Source organism: Setaria italica, chromosome VI (assembly GCF_000263155.2).
Source record: "Setaria italica strain Yugu1 chromosome VI, Setaria_italica_v2.0, whole genome shotgun sequence".
In the NCBI taxonomy this organism is placed as follows: domain Eukaryota; kingdom Viridiplantae; phylum Streptophyta; class Magnoliopsida; order Poales; family Poaceae; genus Setaria; species Setaria italica.
This window is the reverse complement of record NC_028455.1, coordinates 33,213,776-33,235,093: the sequence shown is the minus strand read 5'-3', so window position 1 is coordinate 33,235,093 and position 21,318 is coordinate 33,213,776. Positions and strand designations below refer to the sequence as shown.

Genomic DNA, 21,318 nt, shown 5'->3' with positions numbered 1-21,318 from the left:
TGGGTTCTTCGATCTGCCTTATCTCCCAACTCAAATCGGATTTGCCTCTGCCTTGATCGACGAGCCGCAAGCAGCAGCCTGCGATGAAATCGACTCGGTCTTCGACTGGAATGCAAAGCGCATCGATTCTGTCTCGGCGTAGATTTGTCTACTCGGAACTCTGACTCGGCAATTGATCTTGATGATAAGGTCCTTCAAGCTCGCCCGATGATCTCGACGATCACCCCTACCTAACGCGCCAAATGTTGGTGTTTCCTACCCAGCAACCTACCGAGGGGTATCCCGAGGTAATAGATTGGTTGGTGGGGGATTGCCGGACCTGGGACTTGATGGTAAAAGCAAGGAAACAAGACACATATTTCTACAGGTTCGGGCGTCAGAGTAGCGCAATACCCTACGTCCGGTTTGGGGTATTGTATATTGCACCCTGCGCTTAGGTGTTGTTTGGTGTTGAGGATTTGGTCCTCTATTGTAGTTCTATGAGATCTTCGCCTACAGATCTAGGGACCCCTGCCCTCCTTTATATACTCTAGGGGGGCGGATTACTAGTCGGTTATAACGAGGAGTTCTAGTATGATTACATGGTATGAGTCATAGTAGGATTATAGGAGAATCCTAGTAGGAATTCATTTTCTTCCTTCCTTGCGAGTACTGGGGATATATCCTCGACAGTCGCGAGAGGCGGGGCCGGCGCAAGGCCAGCTGGGCGACCGCCTTCGTCGGGAGGGGCCTCGGGGGTCGGGTGAGCGCCAATGGTGGGAGGGAGGGAGGGAGGGAGAGGTGGCGGTGGATTGAGAGGAGAGAATGGAGCCGAGAGAAGGGAGGCACGGAGGAGTACAAAGAGAAGAAAAAAATAACTTGTTGGTCCCACGCGCTAGGGATGTATTGGAGATTGGATTTTGGTAGTCTGTTGCAGCCAAGAGGGAGAGAGAAAGTTTTTTTAAAGGGAATCCGAGCTAGAGATGCTCTTACACTCAACTTAATATTTAGAGCCCTGTAGGCCCCCCGACGTGGTCGCTGACATGTAGGCCCGGTTTGTCAGGGGAAGTTACATTAGAGCGAGCCCTCTGTTAGGTGAAGTTGCATTAGAGAGAAGTTATTACCTTAGAGCGCTCCAACTCAAAAGAGTCACAGATACTCCTCTTGTGCCGGCAACCGCAGCGGCGAGACGAAACCCTCTCCGCTGGCGAGCGCCGACATCTCCCTCTCCGGCGCAAGCGGGAGGTCGGAGCGTGCGCGCGACCGGACGTCCCAAGCCGGGAGCGGGGGACGGGGGAGCGGCCGGCGCGACTCATCTCCGGTCCCCACCACCAGCGCGCCGGCACCAGTTCCATCTCCGGCTGTTAGGCAGTGAGTGTGCCCCTCTTTGGATTGCTGCACCCCAACTGCATAGGGACTTTATTCTAGCCTTCGGATTGTTCTCAATTCTCAAATGCATCAAATGTGTATTACTGTATTAGCAAGCAGGAGTACTGGAAAGTGGGGCTGAATTCTTTATGGTGTACTGTTAAATTCGACTGCCAATTTGTTTGATTGGTGCTCTAATTATGCAGTGGGCAAGCGAAGTCGCACCGCATGGCTGGAGTGGCAGGCTACTGATTCCAATCTCCAGGAATTCAGAGTAGACTACGAGCAAACTAAGCATCTTGCCATTGGCGAGGCCATCTTCTCCGACGCCTTCTCCTCTGGCGGGTACATGTGGAGGGTACGCTACTTCCCGAACGGGCTCGGGGAGGAACACAAGGATCACGTCTCCATCTTGTTCGAGCTGGTGAGCAAAGCAAGTGTCAACGCCATCTTCGAGGCCTTCGTAAAGGGCAAGGACGGCCATCCATGGCCGGAGGGTGCGGAGAGGACGGACGTTCAGCTGTTCGAAGGGGATGCTCGCGTGGGCGGCTGGCCTCGGTTCGTTTCGCATCATGATCTGGAGAACTGTTGCCTGCAGGCAGAGGGGCGAGTCACTTTCGTGTGCGCCGTCATGGTCGCTCGTGGGCGTGGCAACTCCATTCCCGTGCCGGCTTCGGACAACGGGAAGCATTTCGGCGCGTTGCTGGAGAGCATGGACGGGGCCGATGTCTCGTTCACCATCGACGACAAGACGTTCCATGCGCACCGAGCGGTGCTCGCTGCCCGTTCGCCGGTCTTCAAGGCTGAGCTCCTAGGTTCCATGGCTGAGGCTACCATGCCAAACATCACCCTCCATGAAATTGCCCCTGCCACATTTAGGGCCATGCTTCGGTTCATGTACACGGATGCATTGCCTGCAGACGACGAGCTTGGGGAATCTCCGACCGAGATGGTGCGGCATCTACTAGCCGCGGCTGACCGGTATGCGTTGGACCGGCTGAAGCTTATCTGTGCACAGAAGCTGTGGGAAGATGTGTCTGTTGATACGGTTGCCGCTACCTTATCCTTCGCTGAAATGCACAGCTGCCCGGAGTTGAAGAACAAGTGCATTTGGCTTCTTTGCAACGGGGGAAAATTTCAGGAAAGCCGTGTTGACAAAGGGTTTCGTTCAGTTGGTGCAACAGTTCCCTTCAATTGTTGATGAGCTGCGGGAGAGGATTGGGTTATGACTTATGACATAGTGTGATACATCTCCATGTGTATAGTTCAGGCGTCCAAGCATGGCTGGGTATGGTGTTCAGAAATCAGATGTTTTGGTCACTGGCACCTCATGTATTTCGAGCTTTGAAATCGTCTTCTTGTAGTATTAAACTTTGTTCTGTCTGGTGAGACTGATAAGCAAGGCAAGGTGGATGATCTATATTGTCACGCAGATCAGCTGCATAGCTGTGGATATGGCGTGGAGGATATTGTTGCACAGATCAAAGCTATACATGGATATTATGCGACCTTAATAGACCTGTTTTGTTTTTATTTCTGCGTCCTCTTGGCCATGTCATGTCCTGAAGCTAGGTTATACTGTACTATAATTTGATGTGTTTACTAGTGCTAATTTGCTCTGGTACTGCAAACTGCCTAACTATAATGTATGTATAGTCGTCCAGTCCATGAGTGTTATGATCTGATCGTTTTAAGCATGTTGGAGGTGCTTGTACTGTCGTACTAATACAGTTCTGTGCCATTTAATTCGTTTAGTAACTGAAATCAACGGCGACTCTTGTGGAGAGCAGCATCATTCGGTTTCATCTGTTGTATTGTTTGGTTTCTTCGTTGTTTAATTCAGTTTCAGACTGACCTAAAAAAAAAGTTTCAGACTTTCTGTGTTGTCTTACATCTCTTCCTGTGGCTGTAAACCCCTTAGACTCCCTTATCAGTTGTAGTTTTTTTTTAATAGAGCTCCTCTCTGCTTCTTTTTTATTTTGGATATGGAATGTTGAATTCCTTCCATTAACCGCCGGTTCCAAGCTCCTCTACTATTTACTACTGGTATAAATATGAGCTGCTGTTCATTTCACAATCGATTAAATGAACAAGAGAATATACATACATGGCAGCTCAGTGCCCGTCCTAATTAAGATGGAAACCGAGGCCCAGCCGTCCAGATCATAGTTTTTTTTTTGAATGGCTACGGAAGGGGAGAGAATCCCGTTTGATAGTCACAGAGTTACAGCAGTTTTCATATGGTTTACATTGCCGTAACAAACAGATTACACCATGTGATGCATACGGCAGCTTCGTTTCCCTTCATGCGGCATCGCCATAGCTCGGCGTCGCTTCTGCAAGCCGACAGGGTTTGACAGAGTGTCATGTTGTCTTCCCGAAAGATGACTCCATTCCTCCTTTTCGTAAGTGCCAGCAGCACAGCAGCACAAAGGTGGAGAAGTGTTGGCTAGGGATGTTGTCCGGGCGGGGAATAGAGTTGAGCGTCGCCGTCTTCAGTCCCTCCGGCCCCCGGAAGCCGAGAGAACGCCAGAACGCTTTGGCGAACGGGCATTCAAGGATGATATGTGTGGCAGTCTCTGTGTCGCACCCGCATACCTCACAGCGTGCATCGTCGATGACCTTCATCCTCAGCAAGTTCGAGCAGCACTGCACCCGGTCGTGCACCAGGAGCTAGGCGAAGAACTGGACCCGAGGGGGCACCGAGTTCTTCCAGACAAACTGGGCCATCGAGTCATCGCTTCCTGGCGCGGCGAGCAGGAGCTTGTACAGTGGCCCCGTGCGCAGCTTCCCATCAGGCGCAGAGTTAGGGGCAGATTCTCTTGTCGTCGCAGTCATGACGGGGAACGTGCTCCAGGATGTCCCGGACCATCCCAAGCTCTTCACGCGCCCTGACGGATAGGCGCGGCACCAGGTATTGCTCGAGGCCGCGTTCCCGGACATCAGCGACCGTCTGTCCAGTGTGCTTGCAGTGGCTCAGAAGGGCAGGGAATTTGTCAGCCAAGCAATCTTCTCCGCACCATACATCGAACCAGAACGCCGTCGTGCACCCATCGCCGATCTGCACCGTGGTGATAGCTCGGTATAGGGGGAGCAGCGCACGCAGGGCGTCCCAGTGGGTGCCGACGAGGTCACCGTCGAGGGTGGCGATGTTTGCGTGACGGTGAACCCATGCTGCCCACGACGAGCCTTGTGGGTGATGAAGCCGGTGTATCAGTTTAAGGAGAAGGCACGAGTTTTGCACCCCCAATGTTTGTGATTCCCAGTCCTCCCCGCTCTCTGCTGTGCTGCACTTTCTCCCACGCCACCAGGCAGCTGGCGCTGGACGCTTCCTTTTCGCCTGCCCACAGGAAGCCGTGCCTCCTTTGATTAAACTATGCGATTGTGCCGGGTGGAAGCTGTAGGGCGCACATCAAGTAGATAAGCTGGCTGTCGAGGACTGAATTTACCAGAACCGCGCGCCCTATGTGGTTGAGCAGCGCAGATTGCCATCCGGCCAGGTACCGATCAGCCCGTGCGATGTATGGGTCAAAGGCTGCGAGACGAAGCTTGGAGCAGGACAGTGGGAGACCAAGGTACGTTTGCGGGAACCCTTCTCAACGGCAGCCCAGAACCTGGATACATTGGCAGATGTCTGTGTCGTCGACATGCATTGGCACCACGGTGCTTTTGGTGAAGTTCACGAGGAGGCCGGTTGCTTTGGAGAACTGATCAAGCAGAGTCCGCAGAATTGCAACGGAAGGAGGCAGGCACGCGCTACGAATCCACCCGGAGCGATCGGCCCGTCGTCCACTTTCTCCACCACCGCCGACAGGATTGACGGTGAGAATCAATCTTGTGCTCTGCTCTTGTTGGCTTCTTGCAGCATAAGTTATTTATTTAGCTTAAATGTTAGGAATTTTTGGCAAGTGCGCCAAATCCAGAAGCTCATCAGCAAGTTTTATGACATTCTAAATTTGAGATGTTTTAAGAACCAACCGCTTGCTCGATTAGTTGATGGTGCCGCCAATCACATCACTGTGCCAAATCGGTTGTCCAACTCAACTCATTCTGAATTCTGAAGTGAACACTAGAGCACCCTGCCATTATTCCAAAATAATCTATGATAACTCATTGCTTTAATTGCTTGCTAGTAAAGTAGTTATAAGCATAAAGCATTCATTAGCGCCAACAGATTTAAGAAATTTCAAATTTGCTATTACCTATTGCTAAATTACTTGCAGTTTATTCAGTTAGCAAGAGGAGCCATAAGATGGGGCAAGAGGCGCAAGCCACCATGTTGGGTTCAACCTTAGTCGAGTTCAAAGTGGACAATGAGCACAACAAACACCTTGCTATTGGCAATGCGGTCCACTCCGACGCCATCGCCGTCGGTGGGCACATGTGGAGGATGAACTGCTACCCTTGTGGGGTCAGTGGGAGAGACAAAGGCGGACATGTCTCTTTCTTCCTTGAGCTTCTTAACAAATCCTCAAGCGTTGAGGCTATCTTCGGGGCCTGGTTGAAAGGAAACGGCCAACAGAATTCCACCTCAGCAACAAGAACGCTAGCTTATGTATTTTAAGGATCAATGGTGATCACCCTTAGATGATGAGTGATTGACAACGTTGTGTTGGTTTGATGTTGCTCTTGGCTTGTGATGTGCAGGTGTAGGATGCGACGTGACGGTCGACAGCGTGCGGTGAAGGTCAAGCGAAAGGTTCATGCCGATGGATCAAGGGCGGTGAAGGATGAATGCAAGTAGGCTTGGACCGATGGACTCGAGGAGTCCGGGCAAAGTCATGGGCGGTCCACATGGTGCACAGAATGGCGAGAGGACATAACGAGATGGAGACGGCGTCGGTCGAGTCGAGCGGGAGGCTTAGCGGAGGCCGGACACGCGTCGACATCGAGGAGGTCGCGTGGCGGCCAAGTGAAGATGGACGTTTTGGGTGGGTTGGGCCTCAAAACCACCACGCAGGCAGGTTTCCCGATTTAGGTCTCAAAACCGGGGGCGAGCCCGGTGTGACCGGAGCTTCGAGAAGGAGGGCATGTGGCGTCATCGCGAAGCTTGCGTCGAGACGAAGCAAAGTCGTGAAGGCGGCGTGTCCGTCCGATGCGCGGATAGAAACTTGGATCAAAATGCCCCTGCGTAGGTAGTTATCCTAGTTGTAGCTGTATGGTAGTATTATCTTTCGTCCTGGACTATAAATAGGGATGAGGGGCTGATTATTTCAGCACCTCTTTGCTTAGCAACTCATTATCTTTTGGCTTAGAGACTAGTCATGTGCTTAAAGTGAGAGGAGAGAGGGAGATTAGAGAGTGATTACTCTTTTCTCTTGATTTCTTCATCTTTAGTGGGTGGATGAAGGGAGGAGGCTAGTCATCATCTTGTATAGAAGATGTTCTCGTGATTTAGCTTTGTTTGTTGTCTCAAATCGTGCTAAATCTTTGATTCCCGAGCGTTTTTCTTTTTCCCTATTTTCGGAACTATTTTTGAGGAATTTTCATTCATCGTGTTGGAGCCGGATCTCGTGAGTTTGGTTGAAGGGAAATGTTGCTAGGACCTTAGGGAACATCTTTGATATGATCCCCTTCAAATCCCTCACGAATCCGGCTTGAATTTTGAATTTTGCCAAATCGTGTTCTTGAGTTAAGGTTTTGATTTTCTTCAAGATTTGCAATGAATACTTGAGCTTTTTGAGAGTTGTCTCATGGATCTATTTTCCCTTCGGGTATTGTATCCTTATCTCAAGTTTCGTTTCGAACTGTGGAGTACTGAGAAAGGAATTTTGGATCGAAGTGTGGCCGACGTTCTTAGTGTTCTTGGCTGTTCGTTCTCCGTTCGTGCGTCTGTTTCTTTCTTGCGCAGGAGTCGTCGCTTGGTGGACGCCAGCAGCAGAGCAGACCGCTCAGGCGTTTCCGGCCCAGCCAGCAGCCCAGGCGAGCTGGCTTTCACAAGCCGTCAGCAGGCCGGAGGCCCAAGCAGCTGCTAAGCAGGCCGTGCGTGTGAGGCAGCCCAGCACGAGTAGCTGGCCCAGCGGAGAGGCCCAGGTGAAGGAGTTTACACGTAGCAGGCCTAGCTGGATGTCTTCAGGCCACCAGGGCCATGCGCAAGCAACACAGGCCTTCAGTGAGTTTTTATTTCGTTCTTCCATATTAGTCTGATACTTTAGCTACTTAGTTTAATTACTCATTTGTGATCCTGTTTAGTGATTACTTCGTTAGTTATTTGTCTTGCTAATCATGCTTATTTTACTTAGTTAATTGCTAATCCTTCCATGCCTAGATAAGTTATGGTTAGTAGTGACTTTGTTTTGTCTCATTTGTGCAAACTTGATGGAGTAAATTCATGATGTGTTTTCCGCTGTGATTTAAGCGTTTCTTATCGTTCGTAGGGTGAGCTTGTCACGAGTTGACTTGCGTCGAGATTGAACGTACGGTGTGCTTTGGAGTTGCGTTTGGGACATAGGCCTTGTTCTCGTTGAGAATTTTTATAGGCTTCCATTCACCCCCTCTGGCCGTCCTTTCGGTCCTTCATATTCAATAATGAGGAAGGTGAACAAGTTGAACAGGGGTGGCGTCAGTTCCGTTCGCAATATGGAATAGAGAGTTATCATGTAACAGAGGGATACATCACGTTTGTATGCGCTATCACGGTAGTAAGTAAGAACTCTATTCCCGTGCCGCCTTCAGATCTTGGAGAACATCTTGCGAGGCTACTTGATAGCAAGGATGGGACGGATGTATCATTCAATGTCGACGGCGAGATGTTCCACGCACATCGAGCGGTGCTTGCTGCACGTTCACCAGTCTTCAAAGTCGGGCTCCTCGGATCCATGGCTGAGGCTACAATGCCATCCATCCCCCTAAATGACATCGCCCCTGCAGTTTTCAGAATCATTCTTCAGTTCATGTACACTGACAAGTTGCCTGGAGATGACGAACTTAGGACCTCTCCCTTCGAGATGATGCAGCATCTAGTAGCCGCGGCTGACCGGTATGCAATGGACCGGCTGAAGCTCATTTGTGCACAGAGATTGTGGGCCAATGTGTCTGTCGATAATGTTGCTGCTAAATTAGCTTGTGCTGAAATGTACAGCTGCTCGGAGTTGAAGAGCAAGTGCATTGACTTCTTTGCAGCTGAGAAAAATTTCAAGAAGTCCGTCTTAACAGAGGATTTTTTGCAGTTGGGTCAGAATTTCCCATCGATTATTGTGGAACTGCGAGAGAGGGTTGGGACATGACATTGTGCAATAGATCTCCATGTAGATAGTGCACGTGTTCAAGCATAACTCAGTATGGTGTTCAGATATCTTAGTGACTGGTATCTCTATTCTTGTAGTATTGGGCATTTGGGCTATTTTGCTGCCAGGTGATTCTGATAACTGAGGCAAGGTGGAGGGTATTGTCAGATAAATTTGGTGCAAAGCTTTTGAGGCTGCCTAAAAAGTAGCATACTTTTGTTTTGGATTCTCTGCTCTCTTGGTCCTGACCTGTACTGAATTAGGGTTATGCTTGAAGCTTCAAAGATGATTTAACTTTTGCTATGCTCTATGTAGTCTCTACTCCATGAGTGTTATCTGTTCTTTAAGGCCTGTTGGAAGTACTTGCATTGTTGTATTGTAATTCTGCACTATGTTTGTACTGTTTAACTTGTTTGCTAATGAAATGGTGCCGTATCGACGCTCGTTATTTACACACTTTTAATATTATTTAACTAGTGTTTTCATGCTTATTATTACACTAACCGTCACTTGGCACGTGAAATAACCCCATTATTGCATACAAGTTGTATTTTGGAGCATGTTGTGTTTTGGCAGGAAATGTGACATAATCAAGGGGGTTTTCACAGGGATCTAAATAAATATTTGAACATGAGTCGTCGAGGGGAGCTAGTACGAGGAAGGAGCAGACCAGGAGGGCTAGAAAGGGCCCAGGCCGATCGGCCTGGCCCAATCCTAGGTCCGGTCGAGCCCCCATTTCTTCAACGTAACGTCCACGACATCCTGTAGGGTTTTTCCACCGATATTGACCCAGAGCCGCCGCCTACAAGGGACTATAAATACAACCCTATTGGATCAAGGAAAAGGGGGAGATGGAGCGAGAGAAGAGATCACCACGAAAGCACCATCCACCGCCGCCACAAGTAGGAAAAACGGAGAAAGATTGGATCCAGAGGAGGCCACGCGAAGAGGAGCATCATGGGAGGTGAAAATCCCCTGAGCCGATCGGCTCAATGGTACCCAGGCCGATCGGCCTAGGTCTTTCCTGCCCCCGTTCATCGTCGTTTTCAGTCTAGTTGATCTACAGGGCATCCTTTACCCTAAAATTTATCAACATGTATAAGATCATAGGGTAAAGTCTCTTTTTGTCCTCGAGGTTGTATGGAGATCTTGATTTGTAATCGTCGAACCTCTTTGTGAGATCAATCTATTATCTTTCATATCTTGATGATGTACTTTCACGAATGACCGGCCAATGCTACTTTGGGTTGCATCTTTGCTTTCCTATAACAATCATCTTGCCATGTTCTTTGTTCAATAGTTGAGTACCCCTGTGTAGTGACTAGTATGCGGGAGGGAAAGTATTGGGCTTGGTTCACATCCACTCATGATAACACTTAGATCTATTTTGTTAACTCTTGGCGATTGCATCTGCAAGTGATCCTAAATCACTAGGATAAGTATTGGGAGCAAATATTAACGACCTCCTTATGCCCCTTAAACAACGGTAATAAGGGCCTGGGCCCACCAGCGGCGACAGTGACCTCCGCCGACTCAGCATGGACGGGGAGTGTTCCGCTCCGCCTCGCCCGACCCATGGTCCCAGGGTCGGACACGCCTGACCCCTCGCCGCAAGGCTCCGCCTCGCCCGACCCCGGGCGCAGGGGGTCGGACGCATCCGGGCCCACAGGACAAGGATCCGCCTCGCCCGAGGGCGGGTGCGGACCAGCGGACGAGGGCGCAGATCTCATGGGCCCCCACCAACCTCGCTATAAATGCAATGCGGCTCTGGCGCGCAGAAAGGCGCCCGCGCTCCTCGACGTGACTCGCCACAGTATTCGAGCGGTACACTATAGCCACGACCGCGCAAGCTACAGCAGCACCGTCCTAGTCTGCTGCCTCCCCTGTTCGCCGTAGGGTACTCATTACTCGTGCCCCCTAGCACAGGAGGGAGCGCCACCCAGTTTCTTGCTTGGCTCGACGGCAGAGACATGACGGCCGCGTCTCCCGATCAGCACGCGGGGCTATAGGGTCGGCAGTCCCCCACGACGTGCACAGCTGCCACGCCCGGACATCATCATCATCATGCATGGCTATAGCGGTCGGACGCCACGCACATCTCGCACACTCGGCAATGACGGTCGACCGGAGGGTCGTCGACAGAGCCCAACGACAGCCGCCCCCCTCCGGCAGCCACGCTGACGGGAGATAAAGACCGGAGGGGAAGGCGGCGACCCCGGGGACCCGGTCCTTCCCCCTGTGCTTCACTTTACCTGCTTATCTCTTTTACTTCTCCTGATTCCTGGCTCAACTGTAACTCCCATCTCTTCCTTGCGCTATAAAAGGAGGACCGGGGGAACCGAGCAAGGGACGACTCTGAAGCCAGCCGAACTCACACCCTCTCCTCACGAGCATCAGTGCACACCCGCAGAGACTTGGGACCAGCTTCCCTCTCTCGCCTGTTTGTAACCCCTACTACAGACTCTGCGTGAGCAACACGAGCAGCCGCTTACACTGGACATAGGGCTATTCCTGCCCGAACCAGTATAACCCCCATGTCCTCTCACGCAACCATCCGAGCCTTACGCGTATAAAAACAAATTTACTTGCCGTAGTCTTGATCCGCTATTCTTAACAACGACAACAAGCGTTTTTATCTATCTTGTGCACACCTTTACTCTCTCTACCTGCTTTGATCTAGATTGCTTAGAGATCAATCTCATACACAAGTGCTTTCAGTTACTTATATTAACTAGGTGCAAATTCACTTGTTCCACAAATTGATAAACCTTGGGGGAGTACTCTAAGGGAAGAGCTACAACTGATCCGTGTGCCTACGGTTCACAAATTGACGTGCTAACTGCCGTCAACATACCGTAAGTTAGTGATGTGGCTAAGACAATGCTACACTTTTTAAATATCTTGTTGTTTCTATATAACTGGAATCGCGCCTCGCGCATTTGCCTAGGGGCAAGAACTCACTCCGATTATTGCACCACCGGGTTGCACCACCGGTCCACGGTCCGCACAAGATGAGACCTTTTCTGAATCGCAGCACATTTTGTTGTGTCTTAATTTCTCCATTGGAAGTTCCTAACAATATCCTCTACAGTACCGCAAAGGGCACTAAAAATCACTGGCATGTGGGTTTGAACCACCTAGTCCACATGCCAGTCACTCAATGCCCTTGCAGTGCCGGTCTACTCGCTAACGGCACTCAGGACGACACATGAAGTACTGCAAGACCTCGACAAAATAAGAAAGCGATTCCTCTAGGCTGGCAGCAGGGAACTAACAGAGGGAAGTGCAAAGTAAACTGGATAAGGAGCTGACTCCCCAAAGAAAACGGCGGTCTGAGCATTCTGAACCTGGAGAAAATTGTGAGAGCATTGCGGGTCTGATGGTTGTGGCATGAATGGGCATCGTCGGACGAAGCATGGGTGGACACTGACATACCCTACGACAAGACGGACCAATTCCTTTTTGTGACGTGCAGCATCATCCATTTAGGAAATGGGAAAAATGAGCTTGGGAAAAATGAGCTTCTGTAACTCAGCTTGGTTACAAGGCCGCCGGCCGAAAGACATAGCACCAAGTTTATACAACATTAAATTTGAAAGAAAAAGAAAAGAACTATGGCTCACACCGAAGGCATAGCACCAAGTTTATACAACATTACATTTTAAAGAAAAAGAAAAGAACGGTGGCCCACACCTTACCCCTAAGCACTTGGATAAGAGACCTCATCCTGTTACTTTGAGTAGTTCGTGGAATTGTGGTCATTAGTTCAAAACGTCCAACTTAACCAAGACCACGAAGGTCACATCACATGAAAACTTACCATAGATGGAACATATTCCGTGTACTCAGCTTACAAAGCACAATTCCTGGGAAGCATAGAATCGTCGCAAATCAGCTCAATCTGGAAGGCCTGTGTCCCACCAAAATGCAATTTTTTTTGCCTGGCTTATCACTCATAACAGAATATGGACTGATGTGTGTCTTGCACCCGAGGAGCTAGAACCTGCTGAGGCACCCAAACATACCTCGGTCAGTTAATGTATCCAAGTATGTCATTGCAAAAAAAAAAATCCTGACATGCGAACACAGTGAAATGAATCAAGATTTCCCTCAAGCATCAAGTCTTGATTGGTAGATATAAAAAGGAAAGCTTGAAGGAGAACAATGAAAACTAACCAGGCACAAAAGAACACAAGGAAGTAGTGAATCAGATATCTGAAAGGGAAGTGGTTAGCTAAAGCTTCATATACAACAGTCGCTCCTTGCTGCTAAAAGGTAAACTAAAACATTGGATTCCTATCATAATTCTCATAATGCTTGGAAGCCATGGTGATGATGGTGAACGGGAGTGGCATTTCGTCAAATAAAACAAGGCATCAAGAAACACGTTACAGGCAACCAGCATGAGAGTATTGTTCGACTCATGGAATTGCAGTCACAAATCACATGTTGATATTACAAATCTAGGAATCAGTTACATCTATTCCTCCGATGTAACTTTGCCAAAGCATGTTGGAACTCAATTGGAATTTCAGTTATCACCACCAGACAAATTCTTCATATCTTCAGACAAATCAAGAACAAGCTCGCAGTTCCTTTCTTCATGAAAGTCATAATCCTTATGTTATGGAGCATCTGGACAACAAGGAATGATTGGATGTCCATCAGTGGAAATGTGCAAAAGGAAATTCAAATCTGAATTCTCCATGTTACTTCATAGAGCGCGTCCTGCCTTAGTACCCTCTATGGATGTATGGTTGCATGCACTGTAACCCCTTAGCTTGTTGCTCTTCCTCTTCTTCTTATTTAGTTTTTTGCCGTTACCTTTGTACTCTTTCATTTTCTTAATATATAATTAGTAGGGGTTTACCCCTCCCGCTCCTTTCAAAAAAATCTAGAAATCAGTGGACCCACTAGTTCTTCCCCTGCAAATCAATCAATAGTGTTTTCAAACAAATTCCTTGATAGCAAGAGCCATTATAGATTAATGTTCACGACTAAAGATACCCTATTTCGACCACCCAGACCACCCCCACACTCTTTTGGATGTGTGGTATGTGTGCTATAATGGGGCGCGGCTTGCATTGCACCGCATCCTGCATGTCGTTTTGGGCTAGGCCAATGTTTTTTGGCCTCCATATATTTGCCAAGTCCTCTTAATAAGCATCGTAAACTTACCTTTCTGGTCTTTTGTGGTCCAAAACATAGCTAGACTTTGGGCCATAGGTGGGCCAGTCCAAATTGGCTCAAGTTTAGAGCGGCAATTTGGTACATATGGGTGAACCAACACAAAAATGACTCCCTACGATTCTTTACCTATTTGTTTCAAACCTACACCTATAGGGTGCTTGTACAGTTGCAGTTCCTACATTAAATTAAATTACTTCTCAATATAAAAGCCATGTTGGCCCAACCCAAACCCACCACAAATTAGCTACCTATTGGGATTATTTGAAGTTTAGAACAGACTTGGAAAGCCATTTTAGGCCCAAAATAAATCTATCTTTTTCTTTAACCCGCCTCGACAAAAACCCAAGTCTAACTTGCTCCAACCCCTTACATGTGGACCCCCAAGTAAAAGTATATAAAGTATGTGCTAGGGTTTCCTTTTCCCTGCCATTCCAACCAGCTGCGCACTAGACTCTACCATGGCGCCGCCACCCTACCCCTAACACCCAAGTGCCCGACCCCGTCAGATCCGCTCCTCGCCATCTCCTGACCTCGCTGGAGTGCAGTCTCACCGGATCTTCATACCTCACCGCAAGGCCGCCTGAGCTCGCCGTCCAAGATCTACCCAAGTTGTTTTGTGCCGGGGCCTTAACTCCATGCCAAAATTGTCAAAGGTATGGTAGACATACGGTTGTGTGCGTGGGTACATGGTGCTTGTGGGGCGATTGTGTGGGTTTTATTTCTTACTTGTGATAGTTTTTTTACCAGATTTACTCCTTGTAAGGATTTGCTTGTCCGTCCATCACCCACAATCTCTCCTAGAAATTGATTTAGGGATGGGGATTTTTTAGATCTTGGGATTAGCCTGTGGGATCGCAAGCTGGCGGTGAGGGGGGAGTCAGGCGATGGGGAATCCCTCGATGGGCAGTACGTGGAGGTAGCTAGGAGGTATTGCCCATACGGATTACCGATGGGCGGTGGCGACGAGCATGTCATCTATGCCATAGGCGGCATTGCACGTCGGGCATCGAGCGCAGCCACGTCGGGCGTTGAAGAAAGGAGATAGGGGGAAAGAAGAGACGATATGGATCATTAGATCTAGGTCCAACCGTCTTGTATGGTGATTGATGGAAAAACAACAACTCTGTTATTTGACGAGGAGATAGATTTTTTTCGAATGTCCTCCATGACATGGGTTTGAATACCTTTGTAACTACGAGTCATGTGCATGTAGCCATTGCTAATCTCGATGTCCCCCATGATGCAGGTGTGATTCTTTGCTACCCTACTCTAGCTCCGGTCGCCACTATTGGAGTCGAAGCCTAGGAGAGCCAGCCGCGCCACAGGATGACGGGAGTCAGCGATGAGGCTAGCACGAGTGGTACGACTATAATCCTCTGTTAACTAGGAACAGTAAATTTCTAGCATGTCAAATTCATTCCCTCTCTTATTATGCAGAGAGCAAGCGGCAGCGCACGTCAGGGCCAGAGGCGCAGTTACAGACCACCACCATGATGGATTCTGCGTCGGCCGTCGTCGAGTTCAAAGTAAACTACGAGCAAACCAAGCACCTCCCCGCTGGCCAGGCCATCAAATCCGACCCCATCTCTGTGGGCGGGCAAGTGTGGAGAATAAACTTCTACCCGCGCGGGGCCTATGAGATAGCAGCCATAAGTAATGATCATTTCTCTATTTTCCTCGAGCGTCAGATCATGTCCGACAGACCCATCAAGTCCATCTTCGAGGTATTACTGATAGACAAGAATGGGGAACCAGTGATGATCTCTTCAAAGCTGCCCCCGCCATTGCAAAGGTACTACGGCAACTACCAGTGGCTCGCCAGCCAAAACTACATGGTTCACAATTACGTAAAAGATGGGCACATCAAGTTTGTTTTCACCATCACGGTGTTACCTGACAATCCTATCCCCGTGCCACCTTCTGACATTGGGAAACATATGGCCACTCTACTGGATGGCACCGATGAGGGAAAGGATGTGTCGTTCACCGTCGACGGCGAGACTTTCCATGCACATCGAGCTGTTCTTGCTGCCCGCTCGCCGGTCTTCCGGGCGGAGCTGCTTGGTTCCATGGCCGAGGCAACAATGTCGTGCATCACCCTGCACGACATTGCCCCTGCAACATTCAAAGCTATGCTTCAGTTCATGTACACTGATGTCCTGCCTGGAGACGAAGAGCTCGGGGACTGTCCAACCGAGATGTTTGAGAATCTGCTTGTTGCGGCTGACCGCTATGCATTGGACAGGCTGAAGCTTATGTGTGCCCAGAAGCTGTGGGAAAATGTTTCAGTGGAAACAGTTTGTGATGCTTTAGCTTGTGCCGAGATCTACAATTGCCCGGAACTGAAGGGCAAGTGCATTGAGTTTGTTGTGGCAGATAAAAACTTCAAGAAGATTGTGCTTACAGATAGTTTCATGCAGCTGGGGCAGAAGTTCCCATCTATTATCACTGAGGTGCGAAGGAGGCTTGCTGGGATATGACGTGGTGGTATCTGATATATCTGGAGCCTCTTGGAACTTGAAGACCATGGTTTTCGTGAATCGGGAAATTAATCTTTAAAGTTGCCTTCTTTGTTATGCTAGTTCATAGCTCATTATTGTGTTCAGTTTGTTTGCGGACATGTCCTGTAGTTGGTTTAATTTATGTTTGAAGTTTGTGAGAAAATTGTTTGCTTTTGTTTGTAGAAACAAGTTTGTTTTCTTAAATCCATGAATGTTATCAGATCTCTTCAAGTATTTTTATCTTCAATCGTCTTGGTTTTTTTTTTATCATGTTTACCTGCAGCCTCGGAACACAGTTATGTACCTTTTGTGTTCAGTGTGAGCTTCTACTTCTTGATTCATTGGTAGTAGAAGTCAGTCATACCGCAATGACGATGAGTCCCTTTACGACAACAGTCCATATGATTTCTGTAGTTTTTAACATGATTGGATCTGTTGAGTGCGACGACATGGCTATATCTTGATTCACCTGACTATTTGCATCTTGTATAGCTTTTTCTCCTATAAACATGCCATTCTTGCTGAAATCTTGTGGTAAATCGAGCAAAGTCCCAGTTTATAGCCCACTATTGTGTTCAGTTTCTTTGCGGCCATGTCTTGTGATTGGTTTATGTTTGAAGTGTATGGGAAAATGTTTGCTTTTGTTATGCTTCCGTTGTAATCTAGTAACAATTTTGTTGTCCTAAATCCATGAAAGCGATCAAATGTCTTCAAGTATTTGATCTTCAACCGGTATTGGGTTTCGAACATGTTTACCTGTCGTGTTGGAACAAAATTTTGTTACCTTCAATTCTGTTCTCAGTGTGTGAGCTTCTACTTGTTGATTCATTTGGCAGTAGAAGTTAGTGATACCCTGAGTCCCTTTCATGACAACGGTCCATATGATTTCTGTAGTTTTTAACATGATTGGAGTTGTGCGATATGGCTATGATGTCTTGCTTCACCTGACTACTTCCATCCTTTATCGCGTTTCCTCCTCTATTTTGTGGTGAAAAATGGAGCAGAGTCCGATCTCATCCGCGATCACATCGATGTCAGCAAGACTAGAGTCTGGAGATGCAGCCGGCGCCTTCTCCACGGCGAGCTACATGGAACTCGTACCTTTTGCCATTAGATCGTATCTCTCTGCGCCTTAGAATTAGCACAGATGGCCTTTCTTCTTCCTGTCGCGCACGACTGCTTGCACCGCCCATGATGGCAGAAGCCGGCGGCCGCAAGAATCTCTCCTCCGACGACGACGGCAGAAGCTGGGGATCGTATAGTCGATCTGATCCGGCGGCCGTAAGTACGAGCCGAGATGCCATGGGTGAGGTCAACACGCCAGGTCTCCATCCTGTTCGACACCATGTCGCTGTCATCGATGGAGCTGCATCATTGGTACTCCCGCAGAATCGTCAGCATGTCTGGTCTGATTCTGGTGTGTCGATCCATGCAGAGAGAAACCGCGCAGAGGGCTGGTGTTCAGAGTTCCTCGTCACAGATAAGCGAAACAGATTGGTGAGAGAAGTTTCGATACCACAACAATTGCTAAGCTTTATTTCTACTATTTTCCTGCTCTCTCCTATGTCTCCTAGGCATGAGCTGTGGCTGTACTCAAACCAAACCAAACCAAACCTATGTCAGTATCTTTTTTTTTCTGAACCATGGAACAGCACAATCCTTATTTTTAAACTGTATAACTCATTTGCAACTACCAATACCATGCAATTTAGTTTTGTTTAAGAAAATTTGGAAGATATGCTCATTTGGCAAAACCAAAAAAATAAATGAACAATATAAGTACTACCATTCTTGTGTTTCCAATTTCCCAATTAAAATCACAAGGAAGAACTAACCCTGACTAATTACCTTGTTCTAGCTTTGTTGTCTTCTTGTTTTGCACCTCGTGTGCCATCACCTGGTCGGACTGCAATATTTTGCTTCCCAAGCATTCTCAGGCAAATCACATTAGACGCACTTTGCCTACTAAAGAGTTTCTTGTAGTATTCGTGAAGTATCTGATAAATTCTCTTCTGATCAATAACAGATTCACTCATGATCCAATGACAGGATACAGATTTCTTTCTTCTTCCGTTTGCTGCCAGTCCCATTAAAGTATCCTCTGCCTCAAGCACCCTCTCAAGTCAGATTCCAGTTGAACTCTTTCTGCCACCAAGAGTTACGTTGCACCCCTTAAGTTCCACTATTTTTTTTATTCTTCCAAGCGAGGCAATAGCCAGTTCAGTGGTGAAAACACAAATTGATCGGCTCAACGACTCGAATCCAAGCTCAAGTTCTTGGCGGTACCCACTTACTAATATATAAGGTACATTCTAGGGTTCCTTTTTTTTGTTCCTCCTAGCTGCGCATTGGTCTCCTGCTTGCAGCCGCCACCCACCCTAACCTCATCCTCTCTTTGTAATCCGCCCCACCTCGTCGGAGTCCTTACTGGATTTGCACACCTCACCAGATTGAAGCTCGACGCGCCAGATCTACCTGAGCTCGCCATGCCAGAGCTTCTCCGTGTTGCGGGAGCCTTGACTGGAGGACCAAGTTGCTAAGGGTATGTCAGGGATACATGTGTACCAACGGGTGACGGGCATGGGTTTCATTTCTGACCCCAGATGGGTAACGATGACTAGCAAGGTGAGGGCGTAGGTTTGGGAATGATATTTTGCATACAGGTCTGAGTAGTCTCTACCCGCAAGTAATATGCCTATTCCTCTAATCACAGGTGCGATTCGCTTCACTGACCCTAACATAGCTCCGCCCATCGCCATTAGAGGCGAAACCTATTGCGTTCCGAGATCTAGCAGTGCCACAGGATGAATGGAGTCGGCCATGTGGCCAATGATGGTAACTCCAGTGGCACGACCAAAATTTTTGTACTATGAACGATACATTCTTCGATAATTTCAAGTAAAATTTACTCCCTCCCTAATCATTCAGTGAGCAAGCGACAGCGCATGTCAGGGCCGGAGGTGGAAGTGCAGACCACCACTATGGTGGATTCCTCTGCCTTGGTCGTCATCAAGTTCAAAGTAAACTATGAGCAAATCAAGCACCTTGATCTTGGCAAGGCACATGTGGAGGATAGATCTGTACCGACATATCGGCACTCTACTGGATAGCAGGGCTGGAACGGATGTGTCATTCATCATCGATGGCGAGACATTCCACGCACATCGGTCCGTGCTTGCCGCTCGCTCACCGGTCTTCAAAGCGGAGCTCCTTGGATCCATGGCTGAGACTACAATGTCCTCAATAACCCTTCATGAGATTGCTCCAGCAACATTCAAACCCATGCTTCAGTTCATGTACACAGATGCCTTACCTGAAGATAACGAGCTTGGGAACTCTCCAACGGAGACGCTTCAGTACTTGCTTGTGGCGGCCGACCGGTATGCCTTGGACCGGCTGAAGCTTTTCTGTGCCCAGAAGTTGTGGGACATTGTGTCGGTGGATACGGTTGCCACTAACATAGTTTGCGCTGAAATATACAGCTGCCCGGAGTTGAAGCACAAGTGCATTGACTTCTTTGCCGAGGAGAAGAATTTCATGAAGGCCGCGTTAACTGACGGTCTTGTGAAGTTTGTGCAGCAGTTCCCATCTATTATTTCTGAGGTGCGAGAGAGGATTGGGACAAGACATGGCGGGAAGCATAATGTTCAGCATTGTGTTCAGGCAGTCAAGCATAGCTCAGTATGGTGTTCGGTTGTTTTGGCGAGTGATATCTGATATTTGTCAAGCCTCTTGGAATTTGAGGGGCATGCTTTTCATGAATTGAAACTTAATCGTCATCTTTTTTAGTTCAAGCAGTCATGCGTAGCTCAGGTGTTCGGTTTCTTTGTTCTCAGGCCATGTCCTGAACTTAGTTTATGATTTTAAGCTTATGAGAAAATATGTTTACCTTTGCTATGCGTCTAGTATCAACTAGTAACAATTTGTAATCTTAACTCCATGATGAGTACTATACTATTATGCGATCTCTTCAAGCATTTCATCATCTCTGATCCGAATCAGTTTTTTAGCATGTTTAGATGTAGTGTCGGAACACAATTTTGTGCCTTCTGTGGATTTCATTGTGAGCTTCTACTTCTTGATTCATTCGGTAGCTGAAGTCAGTTATACACTATACCCGGGACCCCTTTATGGAAACAGTTCACATGTTCATTTTTGTAGTTTTTAACAGGATTGGAGTTGTGCACTAACTTAGGTGAATGGATTTTCTGACAGCGAGCGCAGCTGTTTTGTAGATGAAAGCCAATCTCATCCTAGCACATTATATTATCTCAGTTTTCTTTTCTAATTTAAATGGTTTAACCGCCCTATCCTTTTCTTGCCCGTTCTTATAGATATTCACCAGCAAGCTGCGATCAGATCGATCTTGCACGCGCTGTGATACTGATAGATGGCCGTTCTTCCCTCCTGGTCTTCCTCCTCCATGGCGAGGGAGCTGCATGGAACACATAGATGTGCCGGCCCCTCATCATTGTCGAAATTCATGACAAGCAACCCTGATGGCGATGCCGACGGTGAGCCATGGCATCCGCCGAAGAATGCAGACAATTATTCTAAAGTTCTGAATTCTGATTTATGTGATGCCAAGCAAGTTCTGAACCTACAAATCAGAACTTGGCGTTTTTGTTTCTCTTACTTTCCTTCGGTCCAAAGGGTCTCATGAGTGAACTTGTGGATTTCGTGGTCCCGTCGTTTGCAAGTTGCAAGTCAAATTCAGATGCAGAAGTTCGTTTCTTCTCGTTTGCAGGTGTACGTTGTGTTTTCTGACTTCTAACACATTCCAAAATGCATCAAATTTTCTCGACCGAGAGGCTTCTGCCTGTTCCATAGAAAGGGGGAGAAGGTAAACGTTGCACATCACGATGCTGCTGCCTCTCAACCTCTGTTTCCGTTCAGGCGTTCAAGAGTTAAGTAGGCATGGGTAACAGAGCCCATGGGCCTATCTCGGACACTTGAGCCCGGCCCCACACACATGGGCTGGGCTACCCGCGTGGTCTCTCGCGCTACGATGGGCCGCACAGCCTGTGCCACGCCGTACCCTTCTTGGACTTCAT

At 48.1% G+C, this 21,318-nt stretch overlaps 4 protein-coding genes across 4 annotated transcripts; all 4 read left to right on the top strand.

The window, feature by feature from the left end:
- Window positions 1–1,978: 1,978 nt before the first annotated feature.
- LOC101756290 (BTB/POZ and MATH domain-containing protein 1-like) lies at window positions 1,979–2,614 on the top strand. The gene has a single exon (XM_014805413.2). The coding sequence runs from the start codon at window positions 1,979–1,981 to the stop codon at window positions 2,546–2,548; it is 570 nt and encodes a 189-aa protein (XP_014660899.1). The 3' UTR covers window positions 2,549–2,614.
- A 2,380-nt stretch (window positions 2,615–4,994) lies between these two features.
- Window positions 4,995–9,705, top strand: LOC101755883 (BTB/POZ and MATH domain-containing protein 1). Its single transcript, XM_012846886.2, has 3 exons — window positions 4,995–5,169; window positions 5,571–5,758; window positions 7,827–9,705. Exons 1-3 carry the CDS (start codon window positions 4,995–4,997, stop codon window positions 8,571–8,573), a joined length of 1,110 nt encoding a protein of 369 aa, XP_012702340.1. The 3' UTR covers window positions 8,574–9,705.
- Window positions 9,706–14,647: 4,942 nt separating this feature from the next.
- On the top strand, window positions 14,648–16,243 carry LOC101755471 (BTB/POZ and MATH domain-containing protein 1). Its single transcript, XM_004974809.1, has 2 exons — window positions 14,648–14,669; window positions 15,201–16,243. The coding sequence occupies exons 1-2, from the start codon at window positions 14,648–14,650 to the stop codon at window positions 16,241–16,243; spliced, it is 1,065 nt and encodes a 354-aa protein (XP_004974866.1).
- A 3,084-nt stretch (window positions 16,244–19,327) lies between these two features.
- LOC101755064 (BTB/POZ and MATH domain-containing protein 1-like) lies at window positions 19,328–20,125 on the top strand. The gene is made up of 2 exons (XM_004974808.1): window positions 19,328–19,945; window positions 20,054–20,125. The coding sequence occupies exons 1-2, from the start codon at window positions 19,328–19,330 to the stop codon at window positions 20,123–20,125; spliced, it is 690 nt and encodes a 229-aa protein (XP_004974865.1).
- The last annotated feature ends 1,193 nt before the right edge of the window (window positions 20,126–21,318 follow it).